The sequence below is a fragment of the Xylaria bambusicola genome, assembly GCF_022495145.1.
Source record: "Xylaria bambusicola strain CBS 139988 unplaced genomic scaffold F5B22scaffold_2, whole genome shotgun sequence".
Lineage (NCBI taxonomy): Eukaryota > Fungi > Ascomycota > Sordariomycetes > Xylariales > Xylariaceae > Xylaria > Xylaria bambusicola.
Window position 1 is genome coordinate 1,075,817 of NW_025953555.1, and position 16,995 is coordinate 1,092,811.

The following is a 16,995-nucleotide window of genomic DNA, read 5'->3' on the forward strand; positions in this document are numbered from 1 at the left end:
ACATACGATCTACGACCTAGGTAGGTAGGTCCCATACTGTTTGCAATTAATCCTTCACACCGGCAATTCACTGCTTGCACAGAGCTCGACGTACTATGAGCCTCGATATACCGTACACACATGCTTAGTTTCAACATTGGGCCGGTTAGATGTGCATAAGATACTGCAATTTGCGCCCACCAAACTGGAAGCGCAAGAGATTCTTTTTATTAAAAACATATGGAAGTGGTATTATAAGTCGTTATGATCGTACCGCAGAGCAATCCTGAATACAAGATGCTCCCGTGTCATGATAGTGAGCTGTCAAATTGTAGCGTCACTCTAAAATGCATTATTAGTTCGGCGACTGATTGATTATACGCTGTCGGGAATGACCGCCATTATGACATGTGCCGAGGGTGTCTAGCTTGGTTGATGCGACCTCGAGGATATTTGTGTCGAAATGCCAGAAATCGCAGACTTGCGACATACCCACAACGCAATTATGAGGTGGTAGCAGCTACCTGACCGGAAATGGACCCGCGAGCCTCTAACTCTTTCCTTTTGGCTAAGAGACTCTTGAATGCCCCTAGACAATGAACCAGGGACTCCTCATCATGGGCGCAGAACCGGTAGCTTTTCTCGTCCGTGATGATTTGCATGCAGTGCACTTTCGTCTTGCTGATGGCATCAATATCCACCACATTAACAATGGATGCTAGTGCCAAGATGAAAGAAGCCGTATACTCTGATTCGTTTTTGTATAGAATTAGATTCCGCGGCCGGAGTACGGCCCAATAATTCTTCCATTGCCTCATGCCGCGCTTTCCCTTGAGGAACCAAAGCCAACCTTGCCAAACCACCCGATCGGGGTCTCGTTCCACATTCAATCCGCTGATCTGGCTGGCATTCTGGTCCCCCATGACTGATTGCTTGGGACGTGAGGCAACCTGCGTACCGGTAACAGAGGCTGACGGTCCGGCAAAGCTCTCAATTGACGCCCCATGTCCCCTCTGGCCCTCCGCATCAGACAGATCAGATTGTGAGGCTACCTCGTTTCCAGATAGGCCGGAGTAGTCGTTATGGGACATACATCTCCCAATAGAACGTATTGACTTCGATGTAGGCCGGTCGGCGGACTCCGGTGAGCTTGACAAAAACCGTTCGTGCTCCGGCATAGGTGGTTCACGAGTACCGTCTGTACTCTTCAACATTGTTGCCGGTGCGAAGGATTGACGGCGGATGATGGGACTTGCTAAGAACATTTCCTCTTCTTCCTCTTCGATCCTAGCCTCTCGTCTTATGAGATCTATCCACTCTTGCGCATCCTTGGCGGTCGGTGCCTCCAAATGATAATTTCTGGCCGGAGAAAAGAGTCCAAAAAGATGATCTCTCTTCTGTTTAGGATCTTTTAGAGGCACCACTGCCGATAAGTCTGAAAGGTATAACTTTTGCCGAAGTTTGCTTTCTTTCTCTGATTTATACATGTATAGCGCGTTCGGACGTAGAACAAGATAGACAGTCTTCCAGACCTGTATATAAACATCGGAGATTAGCATCCAATTCGATTGCCATGCGTAGGTAGAACGGACTTCCTAGAGTACCTTCGTTTTCTGGGTTCGTTTTTGGGCATATCCTGACTTGAGGACACGATCAAACTCAAAACTTCCATTTTGGTTTACGGGGCTTGCCATGGACAAAGTTAATTGATTTCGAAGCCGAGTTACCATGCTGTTGATGGGGGAGGTAACCGACGTGGGCGGTATGATTGTTCGGTAGTTAGTTGCTTGTGGAAGACACTGAGTGGTAGTCTCCGCCATGACGGGAACTGACGAAACTCTACGCGATAGGGTTCTTCACAATGCGGGATGCGGCGAGTGATTGATATTAGGTCCCAGTGTCACGGAATTATCCAGAAGTGCAACGTCGGTTTCTTCTCCGTGTGTAACATGCGAGCTAATCCCCTACTGCAGTACCTGAGTCGTAGAGCAGGTGCTTGCGTGTCTGTTCGATGGACTCGATCTCTACCGGCAGGCTGAGTGCTCACTCGGTTGATGGTGAGGACGTTGACCTCAGTATTGCACCAAGTCGTGGGTGAGCTAAAGAGCGACCGATGGAGCGGGTAGTTCTTGCTATATCTAAGCAACAGTAGAAGATAGGACGATCGAACGATATACACTTATGTGGTTGGTGGCGAGAAATAGTGGAAGAGACGGGGGTTGGCAATTATGAGTCCATGAGAAAAGCCGTAGAGAGAAGCGGGAACGACGTAATAAATGCCTATCGAGTCAAGTAAAAGAGAGATGGAGAAGAAAATGAAGATAACGTTGTGGCGGTGATTAAACTGTTAGTCGCGGCCGGAGATCAGGGGGCATGAAGTCGTGGGTTGTTGTACGTTGACTCTGGAAATGCCCCTCTCTCTTGACTGGTCAGCCTCGAACCTCGAACAGGCGGAGCTGGCAGGGAGTGATGATAGCACACGTTGCGGCAAATGACGCACTATCTGCTACTAGAGCGGCGAAAATGGACGAAGTGAAGAAGAACGGATGAGAAGAGAGGATGCCATTACAGCGTAGAGAGTGAACGGTAGAGAATGTTAAGGTAGGTAGCTATAAACATCCACGTATAGGTACCCAGCAGCTGTGTGAAGTAAAATTAAAAGTCAACAGAATGTAACCGCATAATAAAGGTAGGCAGTACATGGTACCTACTACACTCAGTAGGTACTTATATAGGTACCTCGACGCGCTGGAGGCAGAGCCTGTAGCCTGTAACCTGTAGCCTGCAGGCCACCTAGGTTTGCCGCTCACACACCCCACGGTGGCCGCCACCTTACCTAAAATGGAGATACTGGAGACAGATTAGGTATACCTACTTAACTACTTAAGTCGCCCAATGTTCAAGTACTTTACATACCTCCAAGTATTACCTATCCCAAGTACTTTAAGTACCGAAGCATATATATTTATATATAATATAAAGATTAAGTAACTAAGGTATTTAATAAAAGTAGTAAAAGCACCCAGGTAAAAGGTAAAGGAATACAATCAACATTATAGAGCAAGTATAATACATGAATACCTAGTCCGGGCGTATTGAGAATAGTAGGCTGTCTGCTAGCTTCTAACACATCACTTGTAGACGCCAAGGCTGTTTGAAGCTAGGTAAGTATGGAGCAGGTAACCACTTTACATACACGTCCGAAACAATTAGGTACTCTGACTTGAGAAATAAAAGACAATGCCAACGGGAGAGAAGAATCGAGGTGATCAAATGAACGCCTTTGGCGCCCACTCCATTTCAAACCGTCCTTGATACTAAGAGAAAGCGCCTATCTGTACCCAGATGTTGGAGGTTCCCTGGCGAGCCTGGCTGCTTTTAGCTCGAGACTTCAAACTAAGACAAGCCTTTTGATTATGTCATCCGACTTCCTAGGAAGTCGGTCCTAAAGACAAATGCCTTTGTTGTTAGCACCCAGCATGCGTATTCAATCCTCCATCGCAATTCAAAAAGCAAAGTTAGGAGTCACTCTGAGAGTCGGCTACTGAATCAGCATTATGAGCCTGACCAGGAACCTACCCAGAAAACATGACGGCCAGCAAGCAATAGGATATCGTCCATTCATCTGTGTGCTAGGATAGCAGCAAAACCGCCTCTACATAGGTATCGTTGGCTGTGACAGGCGTCCAAAACATCCAAGCCTCCGACTACAAGGCAAAGCAGAAAAACTACTCTGTCTGATTGGATGAAGCAGTGCTTAAGCCCCAATACTGAATACCACCTGGATCGTTCATCGGACTTGGGAACGGTACAGCGAATGCCACATTCCTAGTATCTCATTGAGGAAGGTCAGACAAGAACAGATCACTGTTGCGCTTGACGTTTCTTATGTATCTAGATAAATACAGCAGTTCAACCAATGCCTCAGATTGAGCTCGTACATTGCTCAGCAAGCATGCGTAAAGGTTGAGAAAAAGCGGTATTAGAATCGCTTACTGTAGCTACCTACCTAGTGCCAAGTCCCGTACAAGAACGATAACGAAGCTTAACCGCCGGCAACAAGGCATCATGAATAACAGGTCAGCGGCCACGAGACCCGGCGGGTAGGTAGGTAGGTACTGTCTCGGCCAACAGCAATACCTATCAGATGGATTACCTCTATATATTGCGCTACTATTATCGTGAGACAACGACGCTGATACCAGCGGATATTCTGCGCTAATAGGTCAGATCGGAAATGATGTGGCTGATGTGCATGATGTCGTCCTTTAACCCCTTTCCTTACCTTAGTTGCTAGACCAGCCAATGCAACTGATGGGTGGCAGCACGCGCTGTTTTACAACTGGTGCATTTTTCTAGATAATAATAGCTCTCATATGTCGATCTGAGCGTCCAATGGTGCTGATAGTCTGTTCTTACATCGTACACTAAAGTACGACTACCTACACAATATGTGCTTAAAAGCCAACCATAATCCCCCTATTCCGAGAACTGCATTTATAACCATGCTCAAGTTTCATTTATTGGGTATCATGCCTGCAATATATATACAGCTTCGGTAGAATGAATATTAACAAGTGAAGTTGTAGTCGCCAAAACTATGTATTTTAGGTTTAATACTTGTGTTCAGCTCTTAATCTTGGGCCCGAGCACTCTCACTCCCTTGGCGCTCCCCCAAACGCTGTCGCTCACTTTCCTGGGTATTTTGCGGCCACGCAGCCTCTGGTCGATCAGCCACATGCCCACGACGAACTGAGCCCTGTCCAGCGCACCTCTACCCTCAGTGTCGACGAGGTCCCATACCTCCGCCAGCTCATCGAATGGAAGCCGGCTGCGCGTCCATATATCGCGTGCCACTACATTCGCGACGAGCTGACTTGCATCCCCCAAACCGTTCAAAATAGCGTTAGGGCCGTCTAATAATAGACCTCGGTTACTAGCCCATACGCCCTCATATCGCTGCCTTTCACGGGCTGTGATCTCTTCGCGCCATCGTTTTCTGGCACCTTCCCGGTGAGCGTGTTTCTTCCGAGAGCTGAGTTTGCCAAGTGGTTTCCTATGTTGAGATCCCACTCCAGTCAGTTCCTCTTCGGATTTAGTTCGAGGTGCTCGTAGTGTCTGACGTATGTGTGGTATTTGCCTTCGAGATGGAGGTGGCGTGGGAGGTTTCGCTATAGTAGGCGTTGCGCGAGCAGATGCAAGTGACCCCGCAACAATAGCATTGGTGAGTGAGTCTAAAGCTAGATGGGAAGATGGCTGCAGCACGGGAAGCCGCGGAGGCGGTAGAATAGAGGTATTGGGCACTGATGGTGGCCGTAATGGTAGAGAGGGTTCGGGGGTTTTACGTGGTGAGTCTGGCTGTAGTGAAGGGGCTGATGAAGCAGATACGAACGTATCATTTGATGATGAGCTAGAAGATCTACGAATCAAAAGGCCCGGATCCTTTGTATCTGTAAAGGTTGCGACTGAAGGCATTGTCGTGGAATGTGCGCGAGTTTGATGTTGTAACATCGGCTTATCTAGCACTTGAGTAGAAGAAGCAGGGCTCGGATCTGACGACTTTGATATAACCTGTTGAGACGATGTCCGTATCGGCTGTGGAGATACAACCAAAGCGTTTGACTGGCGTATAGCGCGCGGAGGTGGTGTGATGGGTCTCGTTTTCTTCTTGAGATTAAGAGGTGCAGATACTGCTACCTCGGTATGAGCCTTATTTCGTGAAGGAGGAGCAGGAGGAGGCTGCTTTCTAATTCCTGGCAGTCCCTCTATGCGTTGAGGCGTCGAACTTGGTGCAGCTGGACTGGATTCTGTACATGGTGAAGGTAATGCTACCTTCTCCCAGGCGAGAGACGAAGCCAATCTTGAAGGTGATGTTTCGTACGTGAGTACCGGACTCATAGTTCGAGGTGGTGTCATAGGCCGCAGACCAACTCTGAGTCCCTTTTTATTGCCAGATATCGGGGCTGGTCGCTTCTTCGCCGGGTCCGACTCGCCCTCCTTCCGCTCAAACAACGACACTAGGGCATTTGTAGGACCAATTGAGCTTGAATCCGGCATAAGATCCGCGTCTAAAACTGAGCTGGCAGTGCTATTATCGCCCAGATTTCCTTTGCGCTGTTGTGCAGTATGGTGATGATGGAGACTGAGCTGTGCCAGGGGAGCAGGCTTGGGATTAGGACTTCCAGATCGACTTGCAGCGAGAGTTGCCGCAATGAGAGATGGGGAACGTGCGTCTCCCATAGTTGACTGGAGGTGAGCCTGGCCCATCGCTTGGTTATGTCGGCTCGGGGTACCATTGTTCCCCGTGGTTTGGAGGCTCAAGGAAGGCGACTGAGCAAGGCTGCGATCGCGCGATGCCGACGTAGCCGCTATAAGAGCACCATTTCCGTGACCATTGGCGGTCTCACGAGTCGGGGTAGCGGTAGATATCGGCGTGGCAGGAACATAGGTCGTAGGGGTGGTGGCTGTCTTCTGGAAGGCAAGGAAAGCACCTCTCAGGGCTGTATTATACGTGGCATCGTCATGTCCTGGTTGGTTTGGTGTACTGGCACCGTTCATGGGGATGGCCGACAGTGGCATCAATTGCCGGTATCCTTACATCTAACAGCTCATTGAAGTGACCTAACTGTTACTTAAACGATCTCACGGGCGTGGCGTGATTAGAGAGGCGGTTAGAACGAAGCATTCGGGTGAAGAAGAAGTAGACATAGAGCTGTTCAAATGGTCGCAAGTTGCAAGCGGTTCATGAAACAGTGGATTAGGACGTAACCTGCCGTGAGGCTTAGCGACAAGTTGACGTGATGTGGTTACCTTAGAGACTTGATACCTGTAGAGACACGCGCTCGAGTGGCCCGAAAGGCTTACTTGCCTAAGGTAGGCTAGGTACCTTCCTTAATGTAGGTGCCTACCCTCGCCTACTAAGTACAGCTAATGTTGCATGTACCTAACTGGGAAATGACGTCTCGTAGTACCTATTACTACACGCTACCTTGACCACCTTTAGACGACACCTTTAGACGTCTCTGCATGATGCAAGGAGCTTGGGAAAAGAAAGAAAAACAAAAAAAGAATAACTTGGCTTGCGATTCTTACTTCTTCTTACTTCTTCTTGTAGGTAGAATACGAAAAGTGACGACACATTGTCTTGTTTTACGGTACAAACGTACCGGATGCGCAATACGATAAAAGGCCAAACCGAAACGCCAACGCCAGCCAGGACTTATCCACCGCCTCGCCCATCAGCCCTGCCGCCCCATATTCCGAATATGTTCCATCAGAGAGCCCCATAAAGGAAAATTTACAACAGTAGGTAGCATCAACAGCAAGACATGAACTGTCAAGTGCCAATGTGTAGTATAATTCAAGCCGTATGAAAACAAGGAAGCAGCCGAAAGGCAGGCCCAGCCAGCTTGAGGCTGTCAACGTTCTGTGTGGTCAGGACAACCAGACACAAGAAGAAACAGAGAGAGGTTGTTGTGGGGCAGCACGTATAGTGCGGGAAATAAGTTGGCGCGTGCCATATAATCTGACGACAGCACAGGTGTGCAAAACTTTGTCCATCCATAGACAGCTCAGTTGACTACTATTAAGGTGATTTTTGGAAGGCTTCACATGCTATATCGTCGTGAGTCATGTATCGCCTGGCGTCTCGTTATCATTCAGCTGTAAATGGAAAACATGGCTATGAGAAGGCGTCTTCGTCGGTCCATTCGCTCCCTGAGATGGTTCGGTTGCCTTCGGCATCTACAGTCATATGGTTGATATGCATAGAAGGAGGAAGGCCCCGAACGCGCTTAACTTGGCTGGTTTGAGCATCTATATAACCATCCTCAGGGCTGAATCGCTTTCCTCTTGCTGCTCTGACTTTAGCATAATATGCGTCGGACGCATCAGCCTCGGGCTCTGATCCATCATCGTACGTCTCCCAGTTTTCTGATCCGGAAATGACAGTTGATGTATTCGAGGTCTGTCTCGGTGGAGGTGCATGTGGATACGCAGACTGAGCATGTCGCTCACTACGCAAAGATGCGTGAGAGGTTTGATGCATGTAAGATCGCCCATAGCTTTGTTGGGAATTCCGATCATCATATACATCCTCCGGTTCAACGGCCCGTACATGTGAACCTGAACCGAGTCCTACGCTTCGATATGGGTTTACTGGCGTCTCTAGCTCTGGAGCCGGTACCAGTTCCCTCATTTTCGGAGGCGGAGCTCTTGTTAGGGGATGACCTGGTCTTAATGCGCCTTGGGTTCGAGTCTCCGGTCGTGGTCTTTCGGGGGAATTATTGCCATGCTTGAGATTCGACAGGGGCACGCGCGCCGGAATTCTGGAGGGACTAGTTTTTAGATCTTTAAGCGCTTGACTGGGCGCCACACCTTTCCTCACGGTGCCTGTAAGGTTTGCTGTTGGTGTCTTGGACCTGGCGATTGTTCCAGCTCTGCTTGCAGTGCTATTCGCCCGGCTGGGAGGTACTCCTCTAGGTCCTGCTGGGGTCTTTGCTCTGGGCCCGGGAACTGCCTTAGGCTCCTCGGGCTCCAGAACATCTAGATACCGTTCGCCATGAACAAGGAATGGACGGCCGTATTCGTCTTCCCACTTTGCTAATAGCTTGGCCAGTTCTGCTGAGACTTTGGGTAATTCTTTTGTGATTCGCTTTCTCATTTTCTCCTCACGAAGCAATTTCCCGGGGTCTCTCCTTTCTCCCTTCTGACCACGCATCATGAGACGTGACGCATCCTGGCTTGATGCAGCCAGTTCATCGCGATCATGGACAAGAGTTCGGTGTCTTTCGATCAATGCCAACGCTGGTGCCCGTTGATCTTTCAAGGCTTCGAGGCGAGATATCTCCCTTTCATGAGCCTCGAGTAGCGCATCACTGTAGACATCAGAGAAAGCTGGCGTGAACTCCAGCATCTCGTCATCGGAGAAATATAGAGCGTCCCAAAGTTCCTGTAACTTAAAACGGGCATCTTCGACAAATAGGTGCAAGTTCTGTCGCTTGAGTTCACTCAACCTCGTTAGCTCATCTTCGAATTCGTTGATCTGCCGAACGCCGCAGCCACGGTTTCTGTTAAGGAACGATTTACGCTCGGACTCCTCGACACCAAGTTTCTCCCAAAGTGCATCAACGGCCATCTTAAGGTCCTTGAGGCGTTTCTCACGAGATTTTTTGTCATCGGCCAATTTGTCTCTCCTGATCCGTAGCCTAGAGAGGTCCTCTTCGTGTAAACCGAGTTGTTCTGGAGCATCTCGATAATACTTTACGATGGCACTGTCAGTTTGAGCTTGCGGCGTCCCAAGTTCGGCCCAGAGTTGGATAATGTTTTCACACAGTGCCTTTACTGTCCCTACTCGACGCGTATATTCTTCGTATACTCGAGTGAACTCGTCGTCGAGTTTGTCGACATACGCAGGCGAAAGATCAAACGTTGGTGGTAGAGACTGTTTTGGTCCTGTGGGTGGCAGGGCGACCTTGATGAAAGTGGGCTCAAGGTGGGAAGAGTATGATTCTAATGCTTGAACGAGCTCTGCAAGGACGAGGTTAGTATAGTAGTAGGCCCATGCAGAATCCGCACCATGCGCAATTGTGACGGGAATAGTAACATAGGTGACTTACTTTTGACTTGCTCGAACCGCTCTCGATGCAATTTAGCTATTTGCATATGCTTCTCTTTCAATACTTTCAGGCATTGCGTGAGAGGATAGGTGATTTGCAGGTCGTCATCCCCCTGGTTCCGCTGTGTTTTGGTATCATCAAGTGAAGTTTCCATTTGCCGGATTAGGGTGATGATGCTTTCCGCCTCGTCCACCAATTCCCTTTTCTCTGCCGTGACGAGCTTAACCTGGTTATTCAATGTTTCTGAGAGAGCTGTGAAGAGCTAAGCCATTACTTTGGTTAGCTTCGCTAGATGTAGTAGTGTCGCAGTGGGCTGGTGGCTTCTCACCTCTGCTTCTCGGTTGTCGCGATCATGACTGGGGACACCAATCTCGTCAAACAAGCCATGCAACTGACCAATGATGCTGTTGACCTGCTGGGAAAGATAGCTGGCATCCATGATGGGCAGATTGGGTATGCGAGGCGCGCACGGGCGGCGGTTGGACTTTGCGGGTGTTTTTGTTATGCGGGTCGCCTGGGATGGTGTGTGATATTCGTTGGATCCTGTAGTAGACTCGAATCACGGTCGCATGCCACTCGTCATGCTGTTAGCTTCCCAGTGCCTCTGCAAGTACACGCCCTCGGTGAACGAAAGAGGCGATCTCTCAAGGTGTAGGAAGAAACAAAAAAAAAAAGTGAAGGGAGACGCGCTCGTAGTTAGATAGCCGAAGAAAGCGAGAGTGTGGTACGAGGCATTGCAGGCCAAAACACTACAACTAGTAATGGATGTGAAAGCGATGCATTCGCATAATACATGTAGTAGTAGTAGTAGTAGTAGTAGTAGCAGCTAGGCACAATGACAATGACGAAAATAGTAGCAATGAAACCACTTGATTGTGTCTTGGGGACACCAGTGGCAGAAACGAAGGGGGGTGTATTGAACGTCTAAATGGAGAAATGGAGGGGGCACGCAGACAAGAAAAACATAAGGTGACGATGGGATTGGACTGAATTGGAGATCAACAACAAGATCGCACGCAGCAGCAGCAGCAGCGTTATGCACAGCATCGCAGTAGTAGGTACCTAGGTACGGTCGCTGCAGTGGTAGTAGGTCTCTCTAGGAGTAGGTACGGGTACCTAATCGCCCGCCCGCGCCGTGGCTCCCTGCACATGCAGCAGCCCACATATGCTGTATCCACGGCAACCGTGCTGTTTCAGATCACTGACTCTACCTAACTTTACCTAGCCTACAGTGGTACCTAGCCCGGCCCTACCTTAGGCCCTACTAGGTACATTTGGCAGGTAACGTAGAGGTACCCACTACTTCGTTACTGAGCCCCACCAAGCGCCCATTGGATTCAAATCCATCGAGGCCTATCGCTCAATGCCAGCGCGTCCAATCGAAACCATTCCCTGCTTCTCAAAAGAGCACAATGGCTCATGCGAATTACATGTACATATCACATTCACCTTACCAACGATTAAAGAATAATGTACCAAAACAGGCAACGCGTCCGAATCCTCTGAACTCTGCTCTGAACTACAATTCTACTTAGGGTACAGCATGGTTCCATCACACAATTCCCACATTGTCCAAAAATCTTCACACGGGCCTTTCCTGCTCTCTTTGGAGTCATAGGTATGTTATGCATCATGGCATAGGTACCTAGATATGCAGAATTTGGGAATGCCGATTTCCCTTTTAATTCCAATTTAAATATCTCTGCATGGTTTTGGACGTTTCCCGCCACATCGTAAGTTCGTGGTCAGATGCTTCCACGACCTGCTCTCTGATCAGTGATAGTAGTACATAGTACCGGGTATCCTAGTCTAGACTTCGACAACTATTGTAACTAAATAAAGTGCATACATGAATACGAATCTATATAAGTTCGCACATCTAGGTAGTACTTTATCGCCCACGATAACCCTGAAATGCCTTGCTGGATAGTGAATAAGTTCATTAACGGTGATCTACCTCGTGTGCCAGGAAGGACCCATATGACCACCTAAATCGCAGGTTGCCCACTGACAGGAAAATTCACTTTGATCTCCGCCTTTCGTCGGTAGAAAGGTACATAGCCCATCTACGTACTACGTAGGTGCGTCAATCATGAAAGCATATATCAGCATCGTGGATACCAAATCATCAACACTAATAGGCAGCGATTAAGAAGGTACAATTCGAAGATAAAGTGTAACTCGCATAAAACAATGGTGAACTGGATCTGTTTTTAAGAAAATTACATATAAACCATCAATTGATTCAATCTGCTAAATCCAGACGATGCCTTGGCCCCCAACTGTAGGCTTGTTCTTTCACGTAGTCCGAGTCGTATGGTGGGCGCATGAACGCTACCGCATCTCTGTCTAGTCTATGACCCGTCCCCGAATGTTTGATACGCTCTTATCGTTCGTCTCTGTCTTCTTTAGCGTCTTGCCCATCTGAATTTCACCTAGAAACCCCGCAGGGCGTCCGCCTGGTGGTGGCGCGGGCAAACCCCCAATGGCAGGCGGTGGTGGTGGAGGGGGAGGAGCCATTCCCGGGATGGGCGGTGGAGGGGGCGGAGCCACGCCTGGCATAAACGATGCATCGGTACCTGGCATGGGGGGAGGCGGTGGAGGAGCCGATGGACTTGCTTCTGGTAAGGGTGGAGGTGGAGGAGCGGCCAATGTTTCTGTTAAGCCTCCGCTTGGTGGAGGAGGGCTAAACGGCGGCGATTGAACAGCTGGTGAGGCTCCTCTGGACTTTTCACCGGCAGCCGACAAAGGTCGAGGAGGACCCATGGATCCAAATAACAAAGACGCTAAGTGAGCGGCGCCAGCAGCTGGCCGATCATCGTCAGAGTCGTCTTCAGATTCCTCATCACCCGAGCCCCATTCATCATCTGTTTCGGGTCGCTTCCGGGACACATTGCTAGTCGGCTGTGGGCCCAAGGCGGCTGCGGGAGCAGCTTGCGTCATCTGATGGAAAGGATTGGTTGATGCCTTAGGTTGCGATGGGGGTGCGGGAGCCGATGTGGCAGGTGTAGGTGCAGGTGCAGGTGCCGGCGGTGTCGCTGATGATTCTGATGATTGTGACATCATACGGAAATAGGGGTTGCGGCTCTCGGTGTCCGTTGAAGAGCTTGTGACGGCGGACGGAGGCGATACGACGGGTGGTGCGGGCGCGGGAGGTGGTGTTGCCTTACGTTCAAGCTCTTGACTTCCTAGCTGGCTGCCACCATGTGTTGGCGTAGATGCCTGTGGTGTGATTTGCTGGGGACCATCATCATCATCGGATGACGATTCTTCATCCATGGCTTCAAGCTGCCGTTGGAGTTCAAGTTCTCTTTGGCGTGCTGCTTCGATCTCAGCTCTCTGAGCAGCTAATTTGGCCTCCTTCTCCTTCGCCTCAGCCATAGCGGCCTTCTTCCTCTTCCTTTCCTCTTCTTTCTTGAGCTTGCCTTGTCGGACTTGTTCTTCTAGAGCTTTCAGACGAGCAGCAGACGCCTCTTGCTCCTTTCTCAATTCAGCTTCTTGCTGTTTTGCTTCATCCCTGGCGATCGGGTTAATGCCTACTTCAGAAAATCAAAGTTGATAAACTTACTCCATTTGTTGTGTAGCGCGTTGCTGTTCTTCGTGCTCCTTGGCGAGGCGCTCCTCCTCCGCCTTCCGTACTGTTTCTTCTTCAGCCTTCTTGCTAATCTCGTCATTCTTGGCACCCTTTCTGGCAGGTGGCGGGGGAGGTTTCTTGCCCTCTGGTTTGGCGACAGGTGGAGGGACGCCTTGTTCCTCGGCGATTCTTGCCTGGCGTTCTGCTTCACGACGAGAATCTTCTTCTTCCGCCTGGCGAAGCTTCGCTGCTCTCTCTGCTCTTTCTCGCTCTATTCTTTGAGCTGCTGTCTCGCCAGGTTTTGACGGCGCTTTGATGCCAAGCGCAGCGAGGCGCTCGGCCATACGCTGCTCCGCCTGTTGCTTAATGAAAGCAGCTCTTTCTTCGGGCGTTTTATAAGCCGAATACGAACCTCCGCTAAGTCCCGGAGATTGAGAAACAGGGGGAGAAGAAGTATGACCCGCTGATAATGGACTTTCAAGGCGCACTGGAGGTGCTTCCGCTCGCACAGGTTCAGAAGTCGCAGAACGTCCGCCTTTCCTATCTTGAGCCCTGATGCGTGCAGCTCGGCTAGAGCGCTGCAAGTCGAATATGAAGTCACGAACTTCGTCCTCAACGCCAAGCGCGTCCTCCCAACGTCGTTTCTCGTGCTCGTTGGCAGAAGTCTGCCCGCCCTCCTTTAAATTATCCTCGATCCCTTGGGCGAATTCTCGAACACTATCTTCGACGTCCCGCACCATTCTTTCGTTGTTCTCTTTCTCAGTCCTAGCTTTAATGCTCTCTTCTTCCAGGCGCTTGGGTGCGTCAAGGTCATCTTCACCAACCTCTACCTTTTTCCCTGTTAGTGCAGCGGTTCGTTGTTGCATCATAGCCTTTGCTCTGGCCTTCAAGCGATCAGACTCAGTTATCGAACCGCCGGGCCCAGTGCCAACGATGGTGGATGCGCTGCTAGGATGAGCTTTGGCATCTCGCAAACGGAAAAGCTCAAGCCTTGCATCAGCTATATCTTTCTCCGTTTTCCGAACTTGAGAGGCCAGTTCTGGAATCTTATCAGTGAGGTTTTGCAACTGCCTTTTGAGAGCCCGCCTCTCAGCATCTGAGTCGCCACTAATAAGAGCAGCGTCTGGGTGAGCATCAATATCGTCTTGTATACGGCGAATACGACGATATAACTCTTCTGCTTCTCGCCGATCACGTCGATCGAGAATATCATCCTCTTCCGCTGCAGCTTCATCTTTGAAGTCCATGGCATCAAGTAAAACCTGCTTTTCACGTATTTTCTTTTTAAGTTGATCGAGGGAAAGGTCTTCGTTTGAAGCAACAGATGCAGGTGAGTTTGGACGAGGCGAGGCGTTTCCAACTCTGCGCCGAGCGCTAGATTTGTATCCCACATCATCGTCATTGTTTCTGAAGACTGTACCGTCTTTTCTACCGGCATGAAGACCAGTATTACCACCTTTGAAAGAGTGGCTTTTCATATAGCTGACACCTGTCTTTTGTGGAAGGAGAGAAGCTCCTGATGATTTGCGGTAGTCAGATTCTTGATTCAACATAGATCTGATAGTGCCTAGAGACTCTGTTATTTTCCTTGTTGATGGCGGCACAAGCTCTGGGGGTAGAGTGTTCGGAATAGGGTAGCCATTCAGCTTTCGATATATTAGATGCATAGCCACGGCAAACTCGTCTAGGTCAAGACGGCCCTTGTTACCATTGTCTGAGAGTGTCCATATACGTTCAAGGTCAGCCTTATCTAGACCACTTTGACCCATTATCTCAATGGCTTGATCCCCACCGATAAACCCTTTACCGAGACCATCCCAAGCTCGGAATAACTGATCATACCGGGTCTTCTCGTCCTTAGTGATTGCCCAAGGGATAACAGCATTACCAGACAGACCAGCGGTAGTATAACTCTGTTGCTCGCGGCCGGCTTGAGGCATCATTCGAGCCTGCAGTGCATCGATATTAGGTAGCCCCGATGCAGGGGTATTAACCAAACCCCACTGGCCAGGCCGGCCAGTTGGTTGGGCATTCAAGGGAGCCGCGGGTGCTGGAGATAAGCCTCCCGCGAAACCAGTAGGCATTGGAGGCATTGGTGGTCGAGGGCCGCTGTATCCGGTAGGCTGGGGATTGCTCATCCCAGCAGGGAAACCGGTCTGCTGGGGTTGCATGCCCATTTGCTGGCTAGGAAACCCTGTCATTTGTGCTTGCAATAACTGAGAATTCGATGCTTGAGGCTGTGGATGTTGTATTGTGGGAGGGGTAGCCGCGTTTTGTCGTGTGAAGTCTGGCGCATTAGTTATGCCTCCAGATGCAGCCTCCTCCGCTACACTAAAGTTAATAATATCTACCATGCTCGAAACCTCATTCTTGATATTTTCCGGCAGACTACTAGGCAATGGCTTGCCTACAAGCTTGAGATTGCAAAGGTACATAGCAAGCGCAAATTCGGGGAAATGAAGCTCGCCCGCACGAGTCGTATCAGACAGCGTCCTGTCGGACACATTAGTTGAGAAATCTCACAGGTTGATTTTCATGACTTACCAAATATGAGACAAAGAGTCCCCGTCAAGCCGTGACCTTAATAGAAGGTCACGGGCCTTATCACCAGATATGGTTGTATTGTTTTCTCCCACTGCCGACTTGAACAATGTCTCGAACTTTGTTTGATCTTGTGCAGTGATGAAGGACAGTCTAATGTTAGGTATTTTGTTCGAGGTCTTCTGAGATTTCGCCGCAGCTGCTGACTGCGCATCAGTTGCCCCGCTAGTTCGAAACGATGCAGCCATTGCGGTGAAGCCTGTGGGCTGAGGTTTGATAGAAGGCGCGGCCGTCGTCGCGGGAGGAGGCGGTTGACTCGGGGATAAGAACGAGCTCTGGGGTGTTTGCTGTTGCTGTTGTTGCTGGCTATACTGCTGCTGGAAATGCTGGGGGATCTGGGGTACGGGCGGTGCGCCGGTTTGGAAATTCTGTTGTTGAGGCGCCTGTCCAGGAAAGCCGGTGTACTGAGGTTGAAGCCCCTGAGACTGCGACGGCACACCTTGGGCGCCCGGAAAACCCGTGTACTGCTGGGTTAAGGGTGGCTGGCCATATCCTGTCTGCTGCGATGCGAAAGCAGTGGGTTGCTGTCCCAGCTGCTGCGGTGCCTGTTGACCAAAGGGTGTGCCATATTGATGCTGGGAGCCTGGACGCGGCACATTGTTGGCTCCAAGATAGGAATTGGAATTGGAATACATGTCGGTATCAGAATCTTGTCATTGAGACTACTATACGACAGGGCTAGGTTGTATGAAAAGAGAGATTTTGAGCGCTGAGAGAACGACCTAGTCCCATCAGTTGATGAAAGACGGACACAGGAGGATAGAGAGAAGGGTGCACGTTCGGCGTGTTGGATGACGAAGCTTGATTGACGATGGCACGAATTGTCTAGGCCCGGAGTGCCTAGGTACCTGTTGAGTACGTACCTACCTACTGTATGGCCTGGCCCGTTTCAGCTGGTACTGTACATGTAATTGGTCTAATCTAAGACAGAGCGGGTCGCCACTGCCTATCAGGTTGCTGCATTTGAAGTACTGGCTATGTGGGCTGGGGCTTGGTCATCTCAAGCTGCTCCAGTGCTACTGAAATAGCTACCTCCTGGATGTCTGTGGATGTATTAACAGAATAACATCACCGCCAATGGACACCTCTGATAGTATATGGCATATATATATATATATATATATACGGACGAAGGTGAGGATCTAGTCTAGATACTCACCTCAAGCGACGTCTTCTGTCAATGCTGTTTGCCTGAATAGAGGAAATCATCCAGTCAATGAAGAT

General features: G+C 49.7%; 4 protein-coding genes across 4 annotated transcripts; all 4 read right to left on the bottom strand.

The window, feature by feature from the left end:
- Nucleotides 1–482: 482 nt before the first annotated feature.
- F5B22DRAFT_641602 (PH domain-containing protein) lies at nucleotides 483–1,799 on the bottom strand (the record flags this gene model as incomplete). Its single annotated transcript, XM_047978011.1, has 2 exons — nucleotides 483–1,511; nucleotides 1,584–1,799. 2 exons carry the CDS (start codon nucleotides 1,797–1,799, stop codon nucleotides 483–485), a joined length of 1,245 nt encoding a protein of 414 aa, XP_047835820.1.
- A 2,568-nt stretch (nucleotides 1,800–4,367) lies between these two features.
- On the bottom strand, nucleotides 4,368–6,802 carry F5B22DRAFT_585841 (uncharacterized protein). Its single transcript, XM_047973522.1, has one exon. The coding sequence runs from the start codon at nucleotides 6,556–6,558 to the stop codon at nucleotides 4,606–4,608; it is 1,953 nt and encodes a 650-aa protein (XP_047835821.1). The 5' UTR covers nucleotides 6,559–6,802; the 3' UTR covers nucleotides 4,368–4,605.
- Nucleotides 6,803–7,609: 807 nt separating this feature from the next.
- Nucleotides 7,610–10,193, bottom strand: F5B22DRAFT_159018 (microtubule associated protein-domain-containing protein). Its single transcript, XM_047969224.1, has 3 exons — nucleotides 9,925–10,193; nucleotides 9,597–9,858; nucleotides 7,610–9,507 (listed from the first exon to the last, which is right to left on the bottom strand). Exons 1-3 carry the CDS (start codon nucleotides 10,033–10,035, stop codon nucleotides 7,661–7,663), a joined length of 2,220 nt encoding a protein of 739 aa, XP_047835822.1. The 5' UTR covers nucleotides 10,036–10,193; the 3' UTR covers nucleotides 7,610–7,660.
- A 1,752-nt stretch (nucleotides 10,194–11,945) lies between these two features.
- F5B22DRAFT_641605 (uncharacterized protein) lies at nucleotides 11,946–16,406 on the bottom strand (the record flags this gene model as incomplete). The annotated part of the gene is made up of 3 exons (XM_047978012.1): nucleotides 11,946–13,113; nucleotides 13,165–15,663; nucleotides 15,715–16,406. The coding sequence occupies 3 exons, from the start codon at nucleotides 16,404–16,406 to the stop codon at nucleotides 11,946–11,948; spliced, it is 4,359 nt and encodes a 1,452-aa protein (XP_047835823.1).
- Nucleotides 16,407–16,995: the final 589 nt, after the last annotated feature.